Source organism: Bos indicus x Bos taurus, chromosome X (assembly GCF_003369695.1).
Source record: "Bos indicus x Bos taurus breed Angus x Brahman F1 hybrid chromosome X, Bos_hybrid_MaternalHap_v2.0, whole genome shotgun sequence".
In the NCBI taxonomy this organism is placed as follows: Eukaryota; Metazoa; Chordata; class Mammalia; order Artiodactyla; family Bovidae; genus Bos; species Bos indicus x Bos taurus.
In genome coordinates, this window is record NC_040105.1 from 57,857,822 (window position 1) to 57,874,097 (window position 16,276).

General features: G+C 40.4%; 1 protein-coding gene across 2 annotated transcripts in view; it reads right to left on the reverse strand.

Annotated features, from left to right (window-relative positions):
* Positions 1 to 16,276, reverse strand: part of ZNF81 (zinc finger protein 81) — a 108,636-nt gene that overhangs the window by 29,692 nt on the left and 62,668 nt on the right. For both annotated transcript variants that reach the window (XM_027533000.1, XM_027532999.1), the window contains exon 3: positions 1,551 to 1,677. In XM_027533000.1, the coding sequence (XP_027388801.1) occupies positions 1,551 to 1,677 (127 nt within the window). The remainder of the gene's footprint in view (positions 1 to 1,550; positions 1,678 to 16,276) is intronic.

Below are 16,276 nucleotides of genomic sequence, written 5' to 3' on the forward strand. Positions count from 1 at the left end.
TCTTCAAATTCTCTCTTTCCTCTATCATTTTACTATAAGCATTAAGGACAAATCAAGTCTCGCTTTTAACACTTGGCTTAGAAATTTCCTCACTTAAATATCCCAGTTCATCACTTACAAGTTCTTTCCACCCAAAAAAACAAAATTCAGCCAAATTCTTTGCCACTTTATAAGATTTACCTTTATAATAGCCAGGACATGGAAGCAACCTAGATGCCCATCAGCCGATGAATGGATAAGAAAGCTGTGGTACATATACACAATGGAGTATTACTCAGCCATTAAAAAGAATACATTTGAATCAGTTCTAATGAGGTGGATGAAACTGGAACCTATTATACAGAGTGAAGTAAGCCAGAAAGAAAAACACCAATACAATATACTAATGCATATATATGGAATTTAGAAAGATGGTAACAATAACCCTGTGTATGAGACAGCAAAAGAGACACTGATATATAGGTCAGTCTTGTGGACTCTGTGGGAGAGGGAGAAGGTGGGGAGATTTGGGAGAATGGCATTGAAACGTGTAATATCATGTATGAGATGAGTCGCCAGTCCAGGTTCGATGCACGATGCTGGATGCTTGGGGCTGGTGCACTGGGACGGCCCAGAGGGAGGGTATGGGGAGGGAGGAGGGAGGAGGGTTCAGGATGGGGAGCACGGGTATACCTGTGGCAGATTCATTTCGATGTTGGGCAAAACTAATACAATATTGTTAAAGTTTAAAAATAAAATAAAATTAAAAAAAAAAAAGATTTACCTTTATACCAATTTCCAACAACATATGCCTATCTTCCATCTGGCAGTGTGTGTGTGTTCACTTGTATCCGAATCTTTGTGACCCCATGGACTGTACCATCTGAGATCTCACCAAAACCACCTTTAACATTCCTACTTCTACCACAAATTTCTTTGAGGCAATCTAGACTAGACTTTTTCTATCAAGCCCCTACAAATCTTTTCAGCCTCTACTTGCTGCCCAATTCAAAGCCATTTCCATGTTTTTTTAGGTGTTTCTCATAATATCACTCCACTCCCCAGTACAGAAAGTTGCAGTTTCCTAGGGCTGTTGTAACAAAGTACCACAAACTGGGTGGCTCAGAACAACAGGAATTTCTTGTCTTGTGGTTCTGGGGACCGGAAGTCCAAAATCAAGATGTCAGCCAGGTCATGTTCTTGTTGAAGGTGCTAGGGAGGGATGTGTTCCATGCGCCTCTCCTGGTTTCTGGTGGCCTCAGGCACCTCCTGTCCTATAGATGCATCCCTCCAATCACATGGTCATCTTTTCCTTGTGTGCCTCCGCACGGTCCCTCGAGTGTTTGTGCTTGTCTGTGTCTACACTTCTCTTTTTCATAAGAATGCCAGTCATATTGGTTTAGGGCCCAACTAATGACATTGTTTTAGCTTGATTACTTCTGGGAAGATCCTATTTCTAAATAAGGTCACAGTCAAAGACAGTGCAGTTTAAGACATTAACATATTTTCTTGGACGGACAAAACTTTACCCATACAGGTTCCTCACAGATTCACATTCTGACAGGGCTTACCCAGTGAAAGGAGGTGGCTGTAGTTTTCCAACATCACATCTTGGTACAGGCGCCTCTGAGCAGAGTCCAGATGCTGCCACTCCTCCCTGCTGAAGTCCACAGTCACGTCCTCAAAGGACACTGACACCTGTAAACAAACACCAAGGACACTGTCACCTCTAAACACAATCCCATTCAGGGTGACCGGGTCAGCATGGGAGGATAGGGGAAAGATAGAAAAATGCTTTTAGGATTTTTACCATAATACCCCATAGGCTATGCCTTTTAAATACCTACTTACATGTAATGTATAGAATAAAAATATGTACTTATAAATTTCTGCCATTCATTGTATATGTCTTTCATTTTAAAAAATTAATTTTCATTAGTTTTCTATAGTAGTATATAACTACTTATACATAGTAGTGTGTATAGCTGATTCACTTTGCTGTACAGCAGCAACTAAAACACTGCAAAGCAAATATACTCCAATAAAAATAAATAAATAAAGTAAATAAAGTGATCAAAAGGGGATTTGAAGTTTATCTTATTTAGTTCCTCATGTTAATGGGAAGTTAGTGTTTTATTGCTTTTTGAAGGAGGCATGTATGTTTGTGCTGGGTCTTTGTTCCTGTGCGTGGGCTTTCTCTAGTTGTGGCAAAGTGGGGGCTACTCTCTCGTTGTGGTGCAAGAGCTTTTCATTGCAGTGGTTTCTCTTGCTGCAGAGCACAGGCTATAGAGTGCACAGGCTTCAGTGGTTGGGGTTCACAGGCTCAGAAGTTGTGTCTCACAGGCTCTAGAGCAAGGGTTCAGTAGTTGTGGAGCACAGGGTCAGTTGAACGTGCTCCCCTGCCTTGACTAGCAAACTATTAACCACTGGACCACCAGGGAAGTCCAGCATGTACACTTTTTTCTCACTTTACATAGTTCCCTGTACTACTGCTTTCATTTAGTCTTTAAAAATATAGGCATTTTCTCTTGATGCCCTTTTGTTTGATCAATTTTAATTCCACAGTTGTCAGAAAACACACTCTGTATGATTTCAACATATGGTCTATCTAGAAGAATGTTTCAGGTGTCCCTAGAAAAGAATGTATATTCAGCTACTGATAGGTTCAGTGTTCTCTAATATTTAAATCAACTTGATTGAGTGTTGTTTAAATTCTATATCACTTTACTCATTTGTCTTCTACTTCTTCAACCAATTATTTGTTAACTTTTTGTTAAAAACTGAAACAGAGATATTAAAAGTTTATATGGCTATGCAAAGGAACTAGAATACACAAAGCAAGGATTAGCATGGAAGATTTATACTATGTAATATTAAGACTTACTATAAAGCTACAATAATTCAGACAGAATGGTATTGATGTAAGTATAGACACATATATCAATGAAACAGAATAGAGGGTCCAGAAACAGATTTGCACACATATGGACAACTGTTTTTTGACTAACGTGCCAAAGTGTTTCAATGCAGGAAAGGAAAGTCTTTTTTAAAAACGGTGCTGGAACAAATAGTTATAATAAGTTTTGGAGGAAAACACAAACCATGATTCACACCTCACACCATACAAAAATTAACTTACGTGTTCTCACCAATTCACAAGCACACACACAGAAAGTAATTCTGTGTGGTGATGGATGTGTTAACTAACTTGACTGTGGTATAAAAACAGACATACAGATCAATGGGACAGAAGAGAAAGTCCAGAAATAAACCCACACATTTACGGTCAATTAATTTATAAGAAAGATGCCAAGAATATAAAATGGGGGAAAGGACAGTGTCTTCAATAAATGTTTGGGACAGCTGGACAGCCACATGCAACAAAATGAAACTGGAACACTCTCTTACACCCCCATAAAAGTTAATTAAAAATGGATTAAAGACTTAACTACAAGACCGGAGACCATACAACTTCTAGATGAAAACATAGGTGGTAAGCTCCTTGATGTAAGTCTTGGAGATGAATTTTTGGATTTGACACCAAAAGCAAATGCAACAAAAACAAAAACAAACCGTGGGAATATGCCAAACTAAAAAGTTTATGCACAGCAAATGAAACCTTCCGCAAAATGACAAGACAGCTTACTGACTGGGAAAAATATTTGCAAAGCCTATGTCTGATAAGGGGTTAATATCCAGAATATGTGGGGCTTCCCTGGTGACTCAGATAGTAAAGAATCTGCCCGCAATGCAGGAGACCCAGGTTTGATATCTGGGTTGGGAAAATCTCCTAGAGAAGGAAACGGCTACCCACTCCAGTATTCTTGCCTGGAGAATTCCATGGACAGAGAAGACTGGTGGACTACAGTCAATGGGGTTGCAAAGAGTGGGGACATGACTGAGTGACTAACACAACAACAACAACATCCAAAATATGTAAAGAAATCATACAACTCTACAGCAAAAAAAAAAAAAAAAACACGATTAAAAAGCAGTAGAGGATCCGAATAGACATTTCTGTAAAGAAGACACACAAATGGCCAACAGGAGGTACATGTAAAGACGCTCAACATCACTAATTATCAGGAAATGCAAGTCAAAACCACAGTGAGCTATCACCTCACACCTGTTAGAATGGCTATTATGAAGACAATAAATATCAAGTGTTAATGAGAATATAGAAAAAAACGGAACTCATGCACTGTCAGCAGAAATGTAAAATTAGGCTTACTGGGTGGTGCCTGCAATGTGGGAGACCTGAGTTTGATCCCTGGGTCAGGAAGATCCCTTGGAGGAGGAAATGGCAACGCACTCCAGTATTCTTGCCTGGAGAATCCTCATGGACAGAGGAGCGTGGTGGGCTACAGTACAGTCCACAGAGTTGCAAAGAGTTAGACACGACTGAGCAACTTTCACTTTCATTATGCAAAACAATACAAAACTTCCTCAAAGATTAAAAATAGAACCACCATATGATCCAGCACTTCTACTTCTGTGTATCTACCTAAGAAATGAATACATTCATTTAAAAAGATATATGCACTCTCCTGTTCATTGCAGTATTTTTTTTTAAAGATTGGATTTTATTTATTTTGGTTATGTTGGGTCTTAGTTGCAGCATGTGGATCTTTGGTGCATCATTCAGGATCTTCCTCAAGGCATTTGGGCTCAGTAGTTGTGGTGCATGGGCTCTCTAGTTGTGGCAAATGGGCTTAGTTGCTCTGCAGCATGTGGGATATTAGTTTCCCAACCAGGGATCAAACCTGCATCCCCTGAATTGCAAGGAAGATTATTTACCACTGGACCACTAGGGAAGTCCCTACAGTATTATTTACAATAGCTAAGATATAAAATCAACCTAAGCATCCATAAATGAAGAAATGGATAAAGAAAACAATGGAATATTATTTAGCCATAAAAGAAGGAAATCTTTTCATTTGCAACAACATGGATGTACCCTGAGAGCATTATGCTAAGTGAAATAAGTCTGTTCAGTCGCTACGTCATGTCCGACTCTTTTCCACCCCATGGACTGCAGCACGCCGGGCCTCCCTGTCCTTCACTATCTCCCAGAGTCTGCTCAAACTCATGTTGAGTCAGTGATGCCATCCAGTCATCTCATCCTCTGTCACCCCCTTCTCCTTTTGTCTTTAATCTTTCCCAGCATCATGGTCTTTTCCAATGAGTCAGCTCTTTGCATCAGATGTCCAAAGTATTGGAGCTTCAACCTCAGTATTGGAACTTCAGCATCAGTCCTTCAGTGAATATTTAGGGTTGATTTCTTTTAGGATGGGGCTTCCCTGGTGGCTCGCATGGTTAAGCATCTGCCTGCAATGTGGGAGACCCAGGTTTGATCCCTGGGTTGGGAAGATCCCCTGGAAAAGGAAATGGCAATCCACTCTAGCACTCTTGCCTGGAAAATCCCATGGACAGAGGAGCCTGATAGGCTACAGTCCACGGGGTCGAAAACAGTCGGACATGACTGAGCGACTTCACTTTCACTTTCACTTAGGATTGACAGGTTTGATATCCTTGCAGTTCAAGGGACTCTCAAAGAGTCTTCTCCAGCGCCACAAATTGAAAGCATCAATTCTTCGGCACTCAGCTTTCTTTATGGTTCAATTCTCATTTCCATACATGACTACTGGGAAAATCATAGTCTTGTCTCTATGTACCTGATATAGGTGGTCCACTGGAGGAGGCAATGGAAAACTAGTCCAGTATTCTTCCTATGAGAACCCAATGAACAGTACAAAGAGGCAAAAAGATGCGACCCTGGAAGATGAGACCCCCCAAATCCATAGCCCCCTTTGCTACTGGGGAAGACTGGAGAAACAGCTCCAGAAAGAATGAAGAGGCAGGCTGTGGATGTATCTGGTGGTCAAAGTAAAGAATGATGCTATAACAATATTGCATAGGAACCTGGAATGTTAGGTCCATGAATCAAGGTAAACTGGAAGTGGTTAAACAGGAGATGGCAAGAGTGAACATCGATATTTTAGGAATCAGGGAACTAAGATGGATCAGAATGGAAGAATTTAATTCAGATAATCATGACATCTACTACTGTAGGCAAGAATCCCTTAGAAGAAATGGAGTAGCCCTCATAGTTAACAAGAGTTTGAAATGCAGTACTTGGGTACAATTTCAAAAACAACAGAAAGATCTCAGTTCGTTTCCAGGGCAAATGATTCAATCCAAGTCTATGCCCCAAACACTAATGCTGAAGAAGCTGAATGGGTCTATGAAGCCCTACAAGACCTTCTAGAACTAAAACCAAAAAAAAATATGTCTTTTTTCATCACAGGGGGTTGGAATGCAAACGTAGGAAGTCAAGAGATACCTGGAGTAACAGGCAAATTTGGCTTTGGAGTACTGTCAGGAGCCGTGTTAGGCATTACTGACAAAATGGAGGCACGGCCCCAACCCCCTCTCCTCATTCCGCAGGCACGGTCCCGGGATGAAGGAGTTAGGTTTTGTGATTCTGACTTGCTCTTTCCTTTCTTCAGTTGAGTTGGCTGGAAAGAATGTTAAGGTGCTTATTGTTCTTGAGAGAAGCATGAGAAAGCACAAAGCCTTCTGCAGTTGTGCCCAGAAAATAATCTATAAAGTAACCATTGACATTTGTTCAAGGATTTTTATAAAGCATGTTCCAGGATGAGCACGTAGGCCACAGCTTGAGGCCACGGGAAGGATTGTTATCTGAGACCTGTTTGTGAGGAGAATGTTTATGGCAAAGGAAGTTTGCTGAACTTAGGGTTTAGGAATCATTAAGAATAGCTAGAAGCCTTTTTAGGAGATAGTGAACTTAAGATACTAGGGGCAAACAGGATTTAGAAAGATAAGAAATAAACTGAGGAATGTGGCCTGAGTTACAATGTAATCACAAGTAAACATGATTCTGAGCTAATCGTTGAAGCAGGAACTCTGTTTGAAGGGCAACAATGAGACAATAATCTGGGTGAGGGGGAACTGAAAATGTCAAACCTCTGACCAATGCTTTTGTCAAAGTATAAAAGAAGACCTGATGCTTGAAATAAACATGTAGTCCCCGAACCTCGAACCTCGAGTCAGAGGCTACATCAGAGGCTACATCATTCTTTGCCGACAACATTCTTTGCCAACACCGCTCATCCCTTCAGGCTGATTCCCTGGCTGCTGGAGCTGGACTCCAGCAGAGTACAAAATGAAGCAGGACAAAGGCTATCAGAGTTTTCTCAAGAGAACACACTGGTCATGGCAAACACTCTCTTCCAGCAACACAAGAGAAGACTCTACACATGGACATCACCAGATGGTCAATACTGAAATCAGATTGATTATATTCTTTGCAGCAAAAAATGGAGAAGCTCTATATAGTCCACAAAAACAAGACCTGGAGCTGACTGTGGCTCACATCATCAGCTCCTTATTGCAAAATTCAGGCTTAAACTGAAGAAAGTAGGGAAAACCATTAGGCCATTCAGGTATGACCTAAGTCAAATCCCTTATACAGTGGAGGTGATAAATAGATTCAAGGGATTAGACTTGGCAGACAGAGTGTCTGAAGAATAATAGACAGAGGTTTGTAACACTGTACAGGAGACAGTGGCCAAATGTGAACATGAACATGAAGTCGCTCAGTCGTGTCCGACTCTTTGCGACCCCATGGACTGTAGCCTACCAGGCTCCTCTGTCCATGGGATTTTCCAGGCAATAGTACTGGAGTGGATTGCCATTTCCTTCTCCAAGGGATCTTCCCAACCCAGGGATCGAACCCGGGTCTCCCGCATCGTAGACAGACGCTTTACTGTCTGAGCCAACAGGGAAGTCAGTGACCAAAACTATCCCAAAGGGAAAAAAAAAAATGCAAGAAGGCAAAGTGTTTGTCTAAGGAGACTTTACAAATAGTTGAGGAGATAAGAAAAGCAAAAGGCAAGGGAGAAAGGGAAAGATATACTCAACTGAATGCAGAGTTCCCAAGGAGAGATAAGAGGGGTTTCTTAAGTGAAAAATGCAAAGAAATAGAGGAAAACAATAGAATGGAAAAGACTAGATATCTCTTCAAGAAGATTGGAGATATCAAGGGAACATTTCATGCAAGGATGAGTATGATAAAGGACAAAAACAGTAAGGACCTAACAGAAGCAGAAGACATTCACAAGAGGTGGCAAGAATACATAGAAGAACTATACAAAAAAGGTCTTAATGACCCTGATAACCATGATCGTGTGGTCACTCACCTAGAGTCAGACATCCTGGAGTGTGAAGTCAAGTGGGCCTTAGAAAGCACTGCCATGAACAAAGCTAGTGGAGGTGATGGAATTCCAGCTGAGCTATTTCAAATCCTAAAAGATGATGCTGTGAAAGTGCTGCACTCAGTATGCCAGCAAATTTGGAAAACTCAGCAGTGGCCACAGGACTGGAAAAGTAGGGCAATCCCAAAGAAGCGCAGTGCCAAAGAATGTTCAAACTACCATACAGTTGCACTCATTTCACATGCTAGCAAGATAATGCTCAAAATTCTTCAGGCCAGGCTTTAGCAGTATGTGAACCTAGAACTTCCAGTTGCACAAGCTAGTCTTAGAAAAGGCAGAGGAACCAGATATCAAATTGCCAACATTCACTGGCTCATAGAGAAAGCAAGAGAATTCCAGAAAAACATATACTTCTGCTTCATTGAGTACACTAAAGCCTTTGACTGTGTGAATGACAATAAACTGTGGAAAATTCTTAAAGAGATGGGAATACCAGATCACCTCACTTGTCTCCTGAGAAACCTGTATGCAGGCTAGGCAGCAACAGTTAGAACTGGACATGGAACAACAGACTGATTCAAAATTGGGAAAGGAGTACAAGGCTGTATATCATCAAAAGTTTGTTAACTTTTGACTTCTTCACCTTTTGTCCACCACCCACTCTTGCCTTTGGCAACCACCAACTGTTCTCTGTATCTCTGAGCTGTTTGTCTTTGGTTTTTCTTAGTTCCACATAAAGTGAGATCATATGGAATTTTCTTTCTCTGCCTGACTTATTTCAAAAGAATCAATTCTTCAGCGTTCAGCCTTCTTTATGGTCCAACTCTCACATGTGTACATGACTACTGGAAAAACCATAGCTTTGACTATATGGACCTCTGTTGGGAAAGCAATGTCTCTGCTTTTTAATATGCTGTCTAGGTTTGTCATAGCTTTCCTTGAAAGGAGCAAGTGTCTTTTAATTTCATGGCTGCAGTCGCTGTCTACAGTGATTCTGGAAACCAAGAAAATAAAGTCTGCCACTGTTTCCCCATCTATTTGCCATGAAGTGATGGGACCATCCGGATGCCATGATCCTAGTTTTCTGCAAGTTGAGCTTTAAGCCAATTTTTTCACTCTTCTCTTTTACTTTCATCAAAAGGCTCTTTAGTTCTTCTTCACTTTCTGCCATAAGGGTAGTGTCATCTGCATATCTGAGGTTATTGATATTTCTCCCAGCAATCTTGATTCCAGCTTCTGCTTCCTCCAGCCCAGCGTTTCTCATGATGTACTCTGCACAGAAGTTAAATAAGCAGGGTGACAATATACAGCCTTGACGTACTCCTTTTCCTATTTGGAACCAGTCTGTTGTTCCATGTCCAGTTCTAACTGTTGCTTCCTGACCTGCATACAGATTTCTCAGGAGGCAAGTCAGGTGGTTTGGTATTCCTATCTCTTGAAGAATTTTCCAAAGTTTATAGTGATCCACACAGTCAAAGGCTTTGGCATAGTCAGTAAAGCAGAAATAAATGTTTTTCTGGAACTCTCTTGCTTTTTTGATGATCCAGCAGATGATGTCAATTTGATCTCTGTTTCCTCTGCTTTTTCTAAAACCAGCTTGAACATCTGGAAGTTCATGGTTCACGTACTATTGAAGCTTGGCTTGGAGAATTTTGAGTATTACTTTACTAGCATGTGAGATGAGTGCAACTGTGCGGTAGTTTGCGCATTCTTTAGCATTGCCTTTCTTTGGGACTGGAATGAAAACTGACCTTTTCCAGTCCTGTGGCCACTACTGAGTTTTCCAAATCTGCTGGCATATTGAGTGCAGCACTTTCACAGCATCATCTTTCAGGATTTGAAATAGGTCAACTGGAATTCCATCACCTCCACTAGCTTTGTTCGTAGTGATGCTTCCTAAGGCCCACTTGACTTCACATTCCAGGATGTCTAAGTTTGCTAATCAACTGACCTTAAAACAAGGAGATTGGACTGTCTGGGTGGGGGTAATGTAAAGAGTCCTTAAAAGTGTGGGAGTAAGGTAGGAGAGAAGTTTAGAGTGATGTAGCATGAGAAGAACCAACTGACTGTTGCTGGTATTAAAGATGAAGAGAATGATATCAAGGAATATGTGTGGCCTTTAAAAGCTAAGAAGAGCAGAGAAATTGATTTTTCCCTTGAGCCTTCAGAAAAGAACCCATCCGCATTTCTCTGGTGGCTCAGTAGTAAAGAATCTGCTTGCAATGCAGGAGACAAGGTTTGATCCCTGATCTGGGAAGATCCCACATGCTGCAGAGCAACTACGCCCATGTGCCACAACTACTGAGCCCATGCTCTAGAGCCTGGGAACCGCAAATACTGAGCCCATGTGCCACATCTAAAGAAGCCCACACACCTGGAGTCTGTCCTCTGCAACAAAAGAAGCCTCCACAATGAGAAGTCCACACACTGCAACGAAGAGTAGCCCCAAGTTGCCCCAACTAGAGAAAAGGCAACACACCAACGAAGACCCAGCACAGACAAAATAAATAAAATTAAAAAAAAAAGGAACCCATTCCTGCCAACATCTTGACTTTAGCCCAGTGAGATCCATTTAGGACTTCAGAAATACAAGATTTAAAATTTCTGTTGTTTTAAGCCACCGACTTTATAGCAGTTTGTTACAGCAGTAATAGAAAACTAACAGAGACAAATTAAGGAGATTTGAGTAAAGTCTTTGGAATCAGTAGTGGAAACGTTGACCAAATTGTATGTTCAATATATGGTCCTTCACTTTATTGCCAGTCAATGAGGAGAACACTGACTTGATGGACATGAGTTTGAGCAAGCTCATGGAGTTGGTGATGGACAGGGAAGTGTGGCAGTATATGGGATCGCAAAAAGCTGGACCTGACTGAGTGACTGAACTGAACTGAATGAGGAGGAACTGGAAAAATGATTACATACCAAGTACCATGAAGCAGGTTTAAAGACAGCTGCCTGAACACAGTGTTATGGTTAGTCCTAATTCTTATCCAAGTGGGGGATTTCCTCACCAATCTTGTGTTCAGTCTCAAGTCCACCTTATGTGACAACTAGTACAGGCATTCCTCAGAGACACTGTGGGTATTCAAGATCACCAAAATAAAGTGAATATCACAATAAAGTAAGACATTTTTCAGTTTCCCAGTGATTATAAAAGTTACATTTATTATAACTGTATTCATATTGTAGTCTGTTAAGTGTTCAACAGCACTGTATCTTTAAAAACAATGTAAATTAATTACTTAAAAATACTTTATTCCTAAAGGTTGTTTAGTTGGTTTCTCTTGTTTCTTGAGGTAGGCTTGTATTGCTATGAATCTCCCTCTTAGCACTGCTTTTACTGAATCCCACAGGTTTTGGATTGTCGTGTTTTCATCTTCATTTGTTTCTATGCATATTGTGATTTACTTTTTGATTTTTTCCATGATATGCTGGTTATTCAGAGGTGTGTGGTTTAGCCTCCAAATGTTTGTGTTTTTTATAGTTTTTTTTTCCTGTAGTTGACATCTAATCTTACTGCATTGTGATCAGAAAAGATGCTTGAAAATTATTTCAATTTTTTAAAATTCACCAAAGCTATATTTATGGCCCAGGATCTGATCTATCCTGGAAAATGTTCTGTGTACTCTTGAGAAAAAGGTGAATTCCATTGACTTAGGGTGAAATATCCTGTAGATATCAATTAGGTCTAACTCCATTGTATCATTTAAAGCTTGTATTTCCTTGCTAATTTTCTGCTTGGTTGATCTATGCATAGGTGTGAGTGGGGTATTAAAGTCTCCCACTGTTACTGTATTACTGTTAATTTCCCCTTTCAAACTTGCTAGCATTTGCTTATGTATTGAGGTGCTCCTATGTTGGGTGCACATATATTTATAATTGTTATTTCTTCTTCTTGGATTGATCCTTTGATCATTATGTAGTGTCCTTCTTTGTCTCTTAACATGGTTTTTATTTCAAAGTCTATTTTATCTGATATGAGTATTGCTACTCTGGCTTTCTTTTGGTCTCCATTTGCATGAAATATCTTTTTCCAGCCCCTCACTTTCAGTCTGTATGTGTCCCTTGTTTTGAGGTGGGTCTCTTGTAGACAGCATATATAAGGGTCTTGTTTTTGTATCCATTCAGCCAGTCTTTGTCTTTTGGCTGAAATATTTAACCTACTTACATTTAAGGTAATAATTGATAAGTATGATCCCATTATCATTTACTTTGTTGTTTTGGGTTAATTTAAATAAATCTCTTCTGTGTTTCCTGTCTAGAGAAGATACTTTAGCATTTGTTGAAGAGCTGGTTTGGTGGTGCTGAATTCTCTCAGCTTTTGCTTGTCTGTAAAGCTTTTGATTTCTCCTTCATATCTGAATGAGATCCTTGCTGAGTAGAGTCATCTTGCTTGTAGGCTCTTTCATCACTTTAAGTATGTCCTGCCATTCCCTTCTGGCCTGAACAGTTTCTATTGAAAGATCATCTGTTATCCTTACAGGGATTCCCCTTGTATGTTATTGTTGCTTTTCCTCTGCTGCTTTTAATGTTTGCTCTTTGTGTTTAACTTTTGTTAGTTCGATTAATAAGGGTCTTGGGGTGTTTTGCCTTGGGTTTATCCTGTTTGGGACTGACTGGGTTTCTTGGACTTGGGTGGCTATTTCCTCCCCCATTTTGGCAAAGTTTTCAACTATTATCTCCTCAAGTATTTTCTCATGCTCTTTCTTTTTGTCTTCTTCTGGTACACCTATGATTCGAATGTCGGGGCACTTAACATTGTCCCAGAGGTCTCTCAGACTGTCCTCATTTCTTTTAATTCTTTTTTCTTTTTTTCCCTCTCTGCTTCATTTATTTTCACCATTCTATCTTCCATAGCTAGGACACAGAAGCAATCTACATGTCCACCAGCAGAAGAATGGATACGGTAGCTGTGGTACATATATACAATGGAATACTACTCAGTTATAATGCATTTGAGTCAGTTCTAATGAGGTGGATGAAACTGGAGCCTATTATACAGAGTGAAGTAAGTCAGAAAGAAAAACACCAATACAGTATATTAACACATGTATATGGAATTTAGAAAGATGGTAATGATGACCCTATATGCAAGGCAGCAAAAGAGACACAAGTGTAAAGAACAGACTTTTGAACTATGTGGGAGAAGGCACGGGTGGGATGATATGACAGAATATTATTGAAACATGTACATTACCATACGTAATAGAGATGACCAGTGCAAATTCATTGCATGAAACACGGCACTGAAAGCCAGTGCTCTGGGACAACCCAGAGGGATGGGGTGGGGAGTGAGGTGGGAGGGGGGTTCATGATGGGGGGACATGTGTACCTGTGGCTGATTCATGTTGATGTGTGGCAAAAATCACCACGATATTGTAAAGTAATTATCTTCCAATTAAAATAAATTAATTTAAAAAAAGAAAAGAAAATACTTTACTCCTAAAGGGTTTCCCAGGTAAAGAATCTGCCTGCCAGTGCAGGAGATATAAGAGACAATGGGTCAGGAAGATCCCTTGGAGAAGTAAATGGCAACCCACGCCAGTATTCTGCCTGGAAAACCCCATGGACAGAGGAGTCTTGTGGGTTACAATCCAAGGGATAGCAAAGAGTTGAACATTGGGCATGGCATAGCACTTATTCCTAAAAGATTCTAACCCTTATCTGGGCCTTTGGTGAGTCATAATCATTTTGCTGATGGAGGGTCTTGCCTTGATGTTGATGGGTGCTGACTAATCAGGATGGTGGTTCCTGAAGGTTGGGGTGGCTGTGGCAATTTCTTAAAATAAGACACAAATGAAGTTTGCCTCACTGACCCTTCCTTTCATGAACAACTTCTCTGCAGCATCTGATGTTGTCTGACACATTTTACTCATAATAGAACTTTCAAAATATGAGTTAATCCTCTTAAAACTCTGCCACTGTTTATCAACTAACTTTATGTCATACACTAAACTTTTTGTTGTCATTTCAACAATCTTCACAGCATCTTCACTGGGAGTAGATTCTATTTCAAGAAACCACTTTCTTTCCAAACACATAAGAAGCAACTCCTCATCTATTCAAGTTTCACAATGAGATTGCAACAGTTCAGTCACATCTTCAGGCTCTACTTCAAATTCTAATTCTCTTGCTATTTCTAATATCTGCAGTTACTTCCTTCAGTGAAGTCCTGAAACCCTCAAAGTCAACCATGATGTTTGGAATCCACATCTTCCCAACTCCAGTTAATGTTGATGTTTTGACTCCTCCTCCCATGAGTCATGAATGCTTTTAATGACATCTAGAATGGTGAATCCTTTTCAGAAGATTTTCAATTGCCTTTGCCCAGATCTATCCAAGAAATCACTACCTATGGCAGCTAAAACATTATGAGATGCATTTCTTTTTTATTTATTTACTTATTTTAATATAAATTTATTTAATTGGAGGCTAATTACTTTACAATATTGTATTGATTTTGCCATACATCAACATAAATCTGCCACAGGTATACACGTGTTCCCCATCCTGAACCGCCCTCCCACCTCCCTCCCCATCCCATCCCTCTGGGTCATCCCAGTGCACCCACCCTGAGCATCCGGTATCATGCATTGAACCTGGACTGGTGATTCGTTTCACGTATGATATTATACATGTTTCAATGCCATGTATTTCTTAAATAATAAGCCTTAAGCTGAAATTCGGAGAAGGCAATAGCACCCCACTCCAGTACTCTTGCCTGGAAAATCCCATGGACGGAGGAGTCTGGTAGGCTGCAGTCCATGGGGTCGAGAAGAGTCAGACACGACTGAGCAACTTCACTTTCACGCATTGGAGAAGGAAATGGCAACCCACTCCAGTGTTCTTGCCTGGAGAATCCCAGGGACGGGGGAGCCTGGTGGGCTGCCGTCTATGGGGTCACATAGATTAGGACACGACTGAAGTGACTTAGCAGCAGCAAGCTGAAATTACTCCTTGATCCATGGGTTGTAGAACTGCTATTGTGCTAGCAGGCACAAAAACATTAATCTCATTGTACATCTCCATTTCAAATCCTAAAAGATGATGCTGTTAAAGTGCTGCACTTCATATGCCTGCAAATATGGAAAACAGCAGTGGCCACAGGACTGGAAAAGGTCAATTTTCATTTCAATCCCAAAGAAGGGCAATGTCAAAGAATGTCCAGACTACAGTACAATTGCATTCAACTCACATGCTATCAAACTAATACTCAAAATTCTCCAAGCCAGTCTTCAACAGTATGTGAACTGAGAACTTCCAGAAGTTCAAGATAGATTTAGAAAACGCAGAATAATCAGAGATTAAATTGCCAACATCTGTTGTATCATCGAAAAAGCAAGAGAATTCCAGAAAAACATCTACTTCTGCTTCATTGACTATGCTAAAGCCTTTGACTGTGTGGATCACAACAAATTGGAAAATTCCTAAAGAGACAGGAATACCAGACCACCTTACCTGCCTCCTGAGAAACCTGTATGCAGGCCAAGAAGCAACAGGTAGAACTGGACATGGAACAACGGACTGGTTGTAAATTGGGAAAGGAGTACATAAAGGCTGTATATTGTCACCCTGATTATTTAAGTTATATGCAGAGTACATCATGTGAAATGCTGGGCTGGATGAAGCACAAGCTGGAAAGAAGATTGCTGGAGAAATATCAATAACCTCAGATATGCAGATGACACCACCCTTATGGCAGAAACCAAAGAGGAACTAAAGAGCCTCTTGATGAAGGTGAAAGAGAACAGTGAAAAAGCTGGCTTAAATCTCAACATTCAAAAACAAAGATCATCGTATCCAGTCCCATGGGCTACATGGGAAAACAATGAAAACGGTGACAGACATTATTTTCTTGGGGTCCAAAATCACTGCAGATGATGATTGCAGCCACGAAATTAAAAGACTCTTGTTCTTTGAAAGGAAAGCTATGACAAACCTAGACAGCATATTAAAAAGCAGAGACATTACTTTGCCTACAAAGGTCTGTCTAGTCAAAGCTATGGTTTTTCCTGTAGTCATGTATGGATGTGAGAGTTGAACCATAAAGAAGGCTG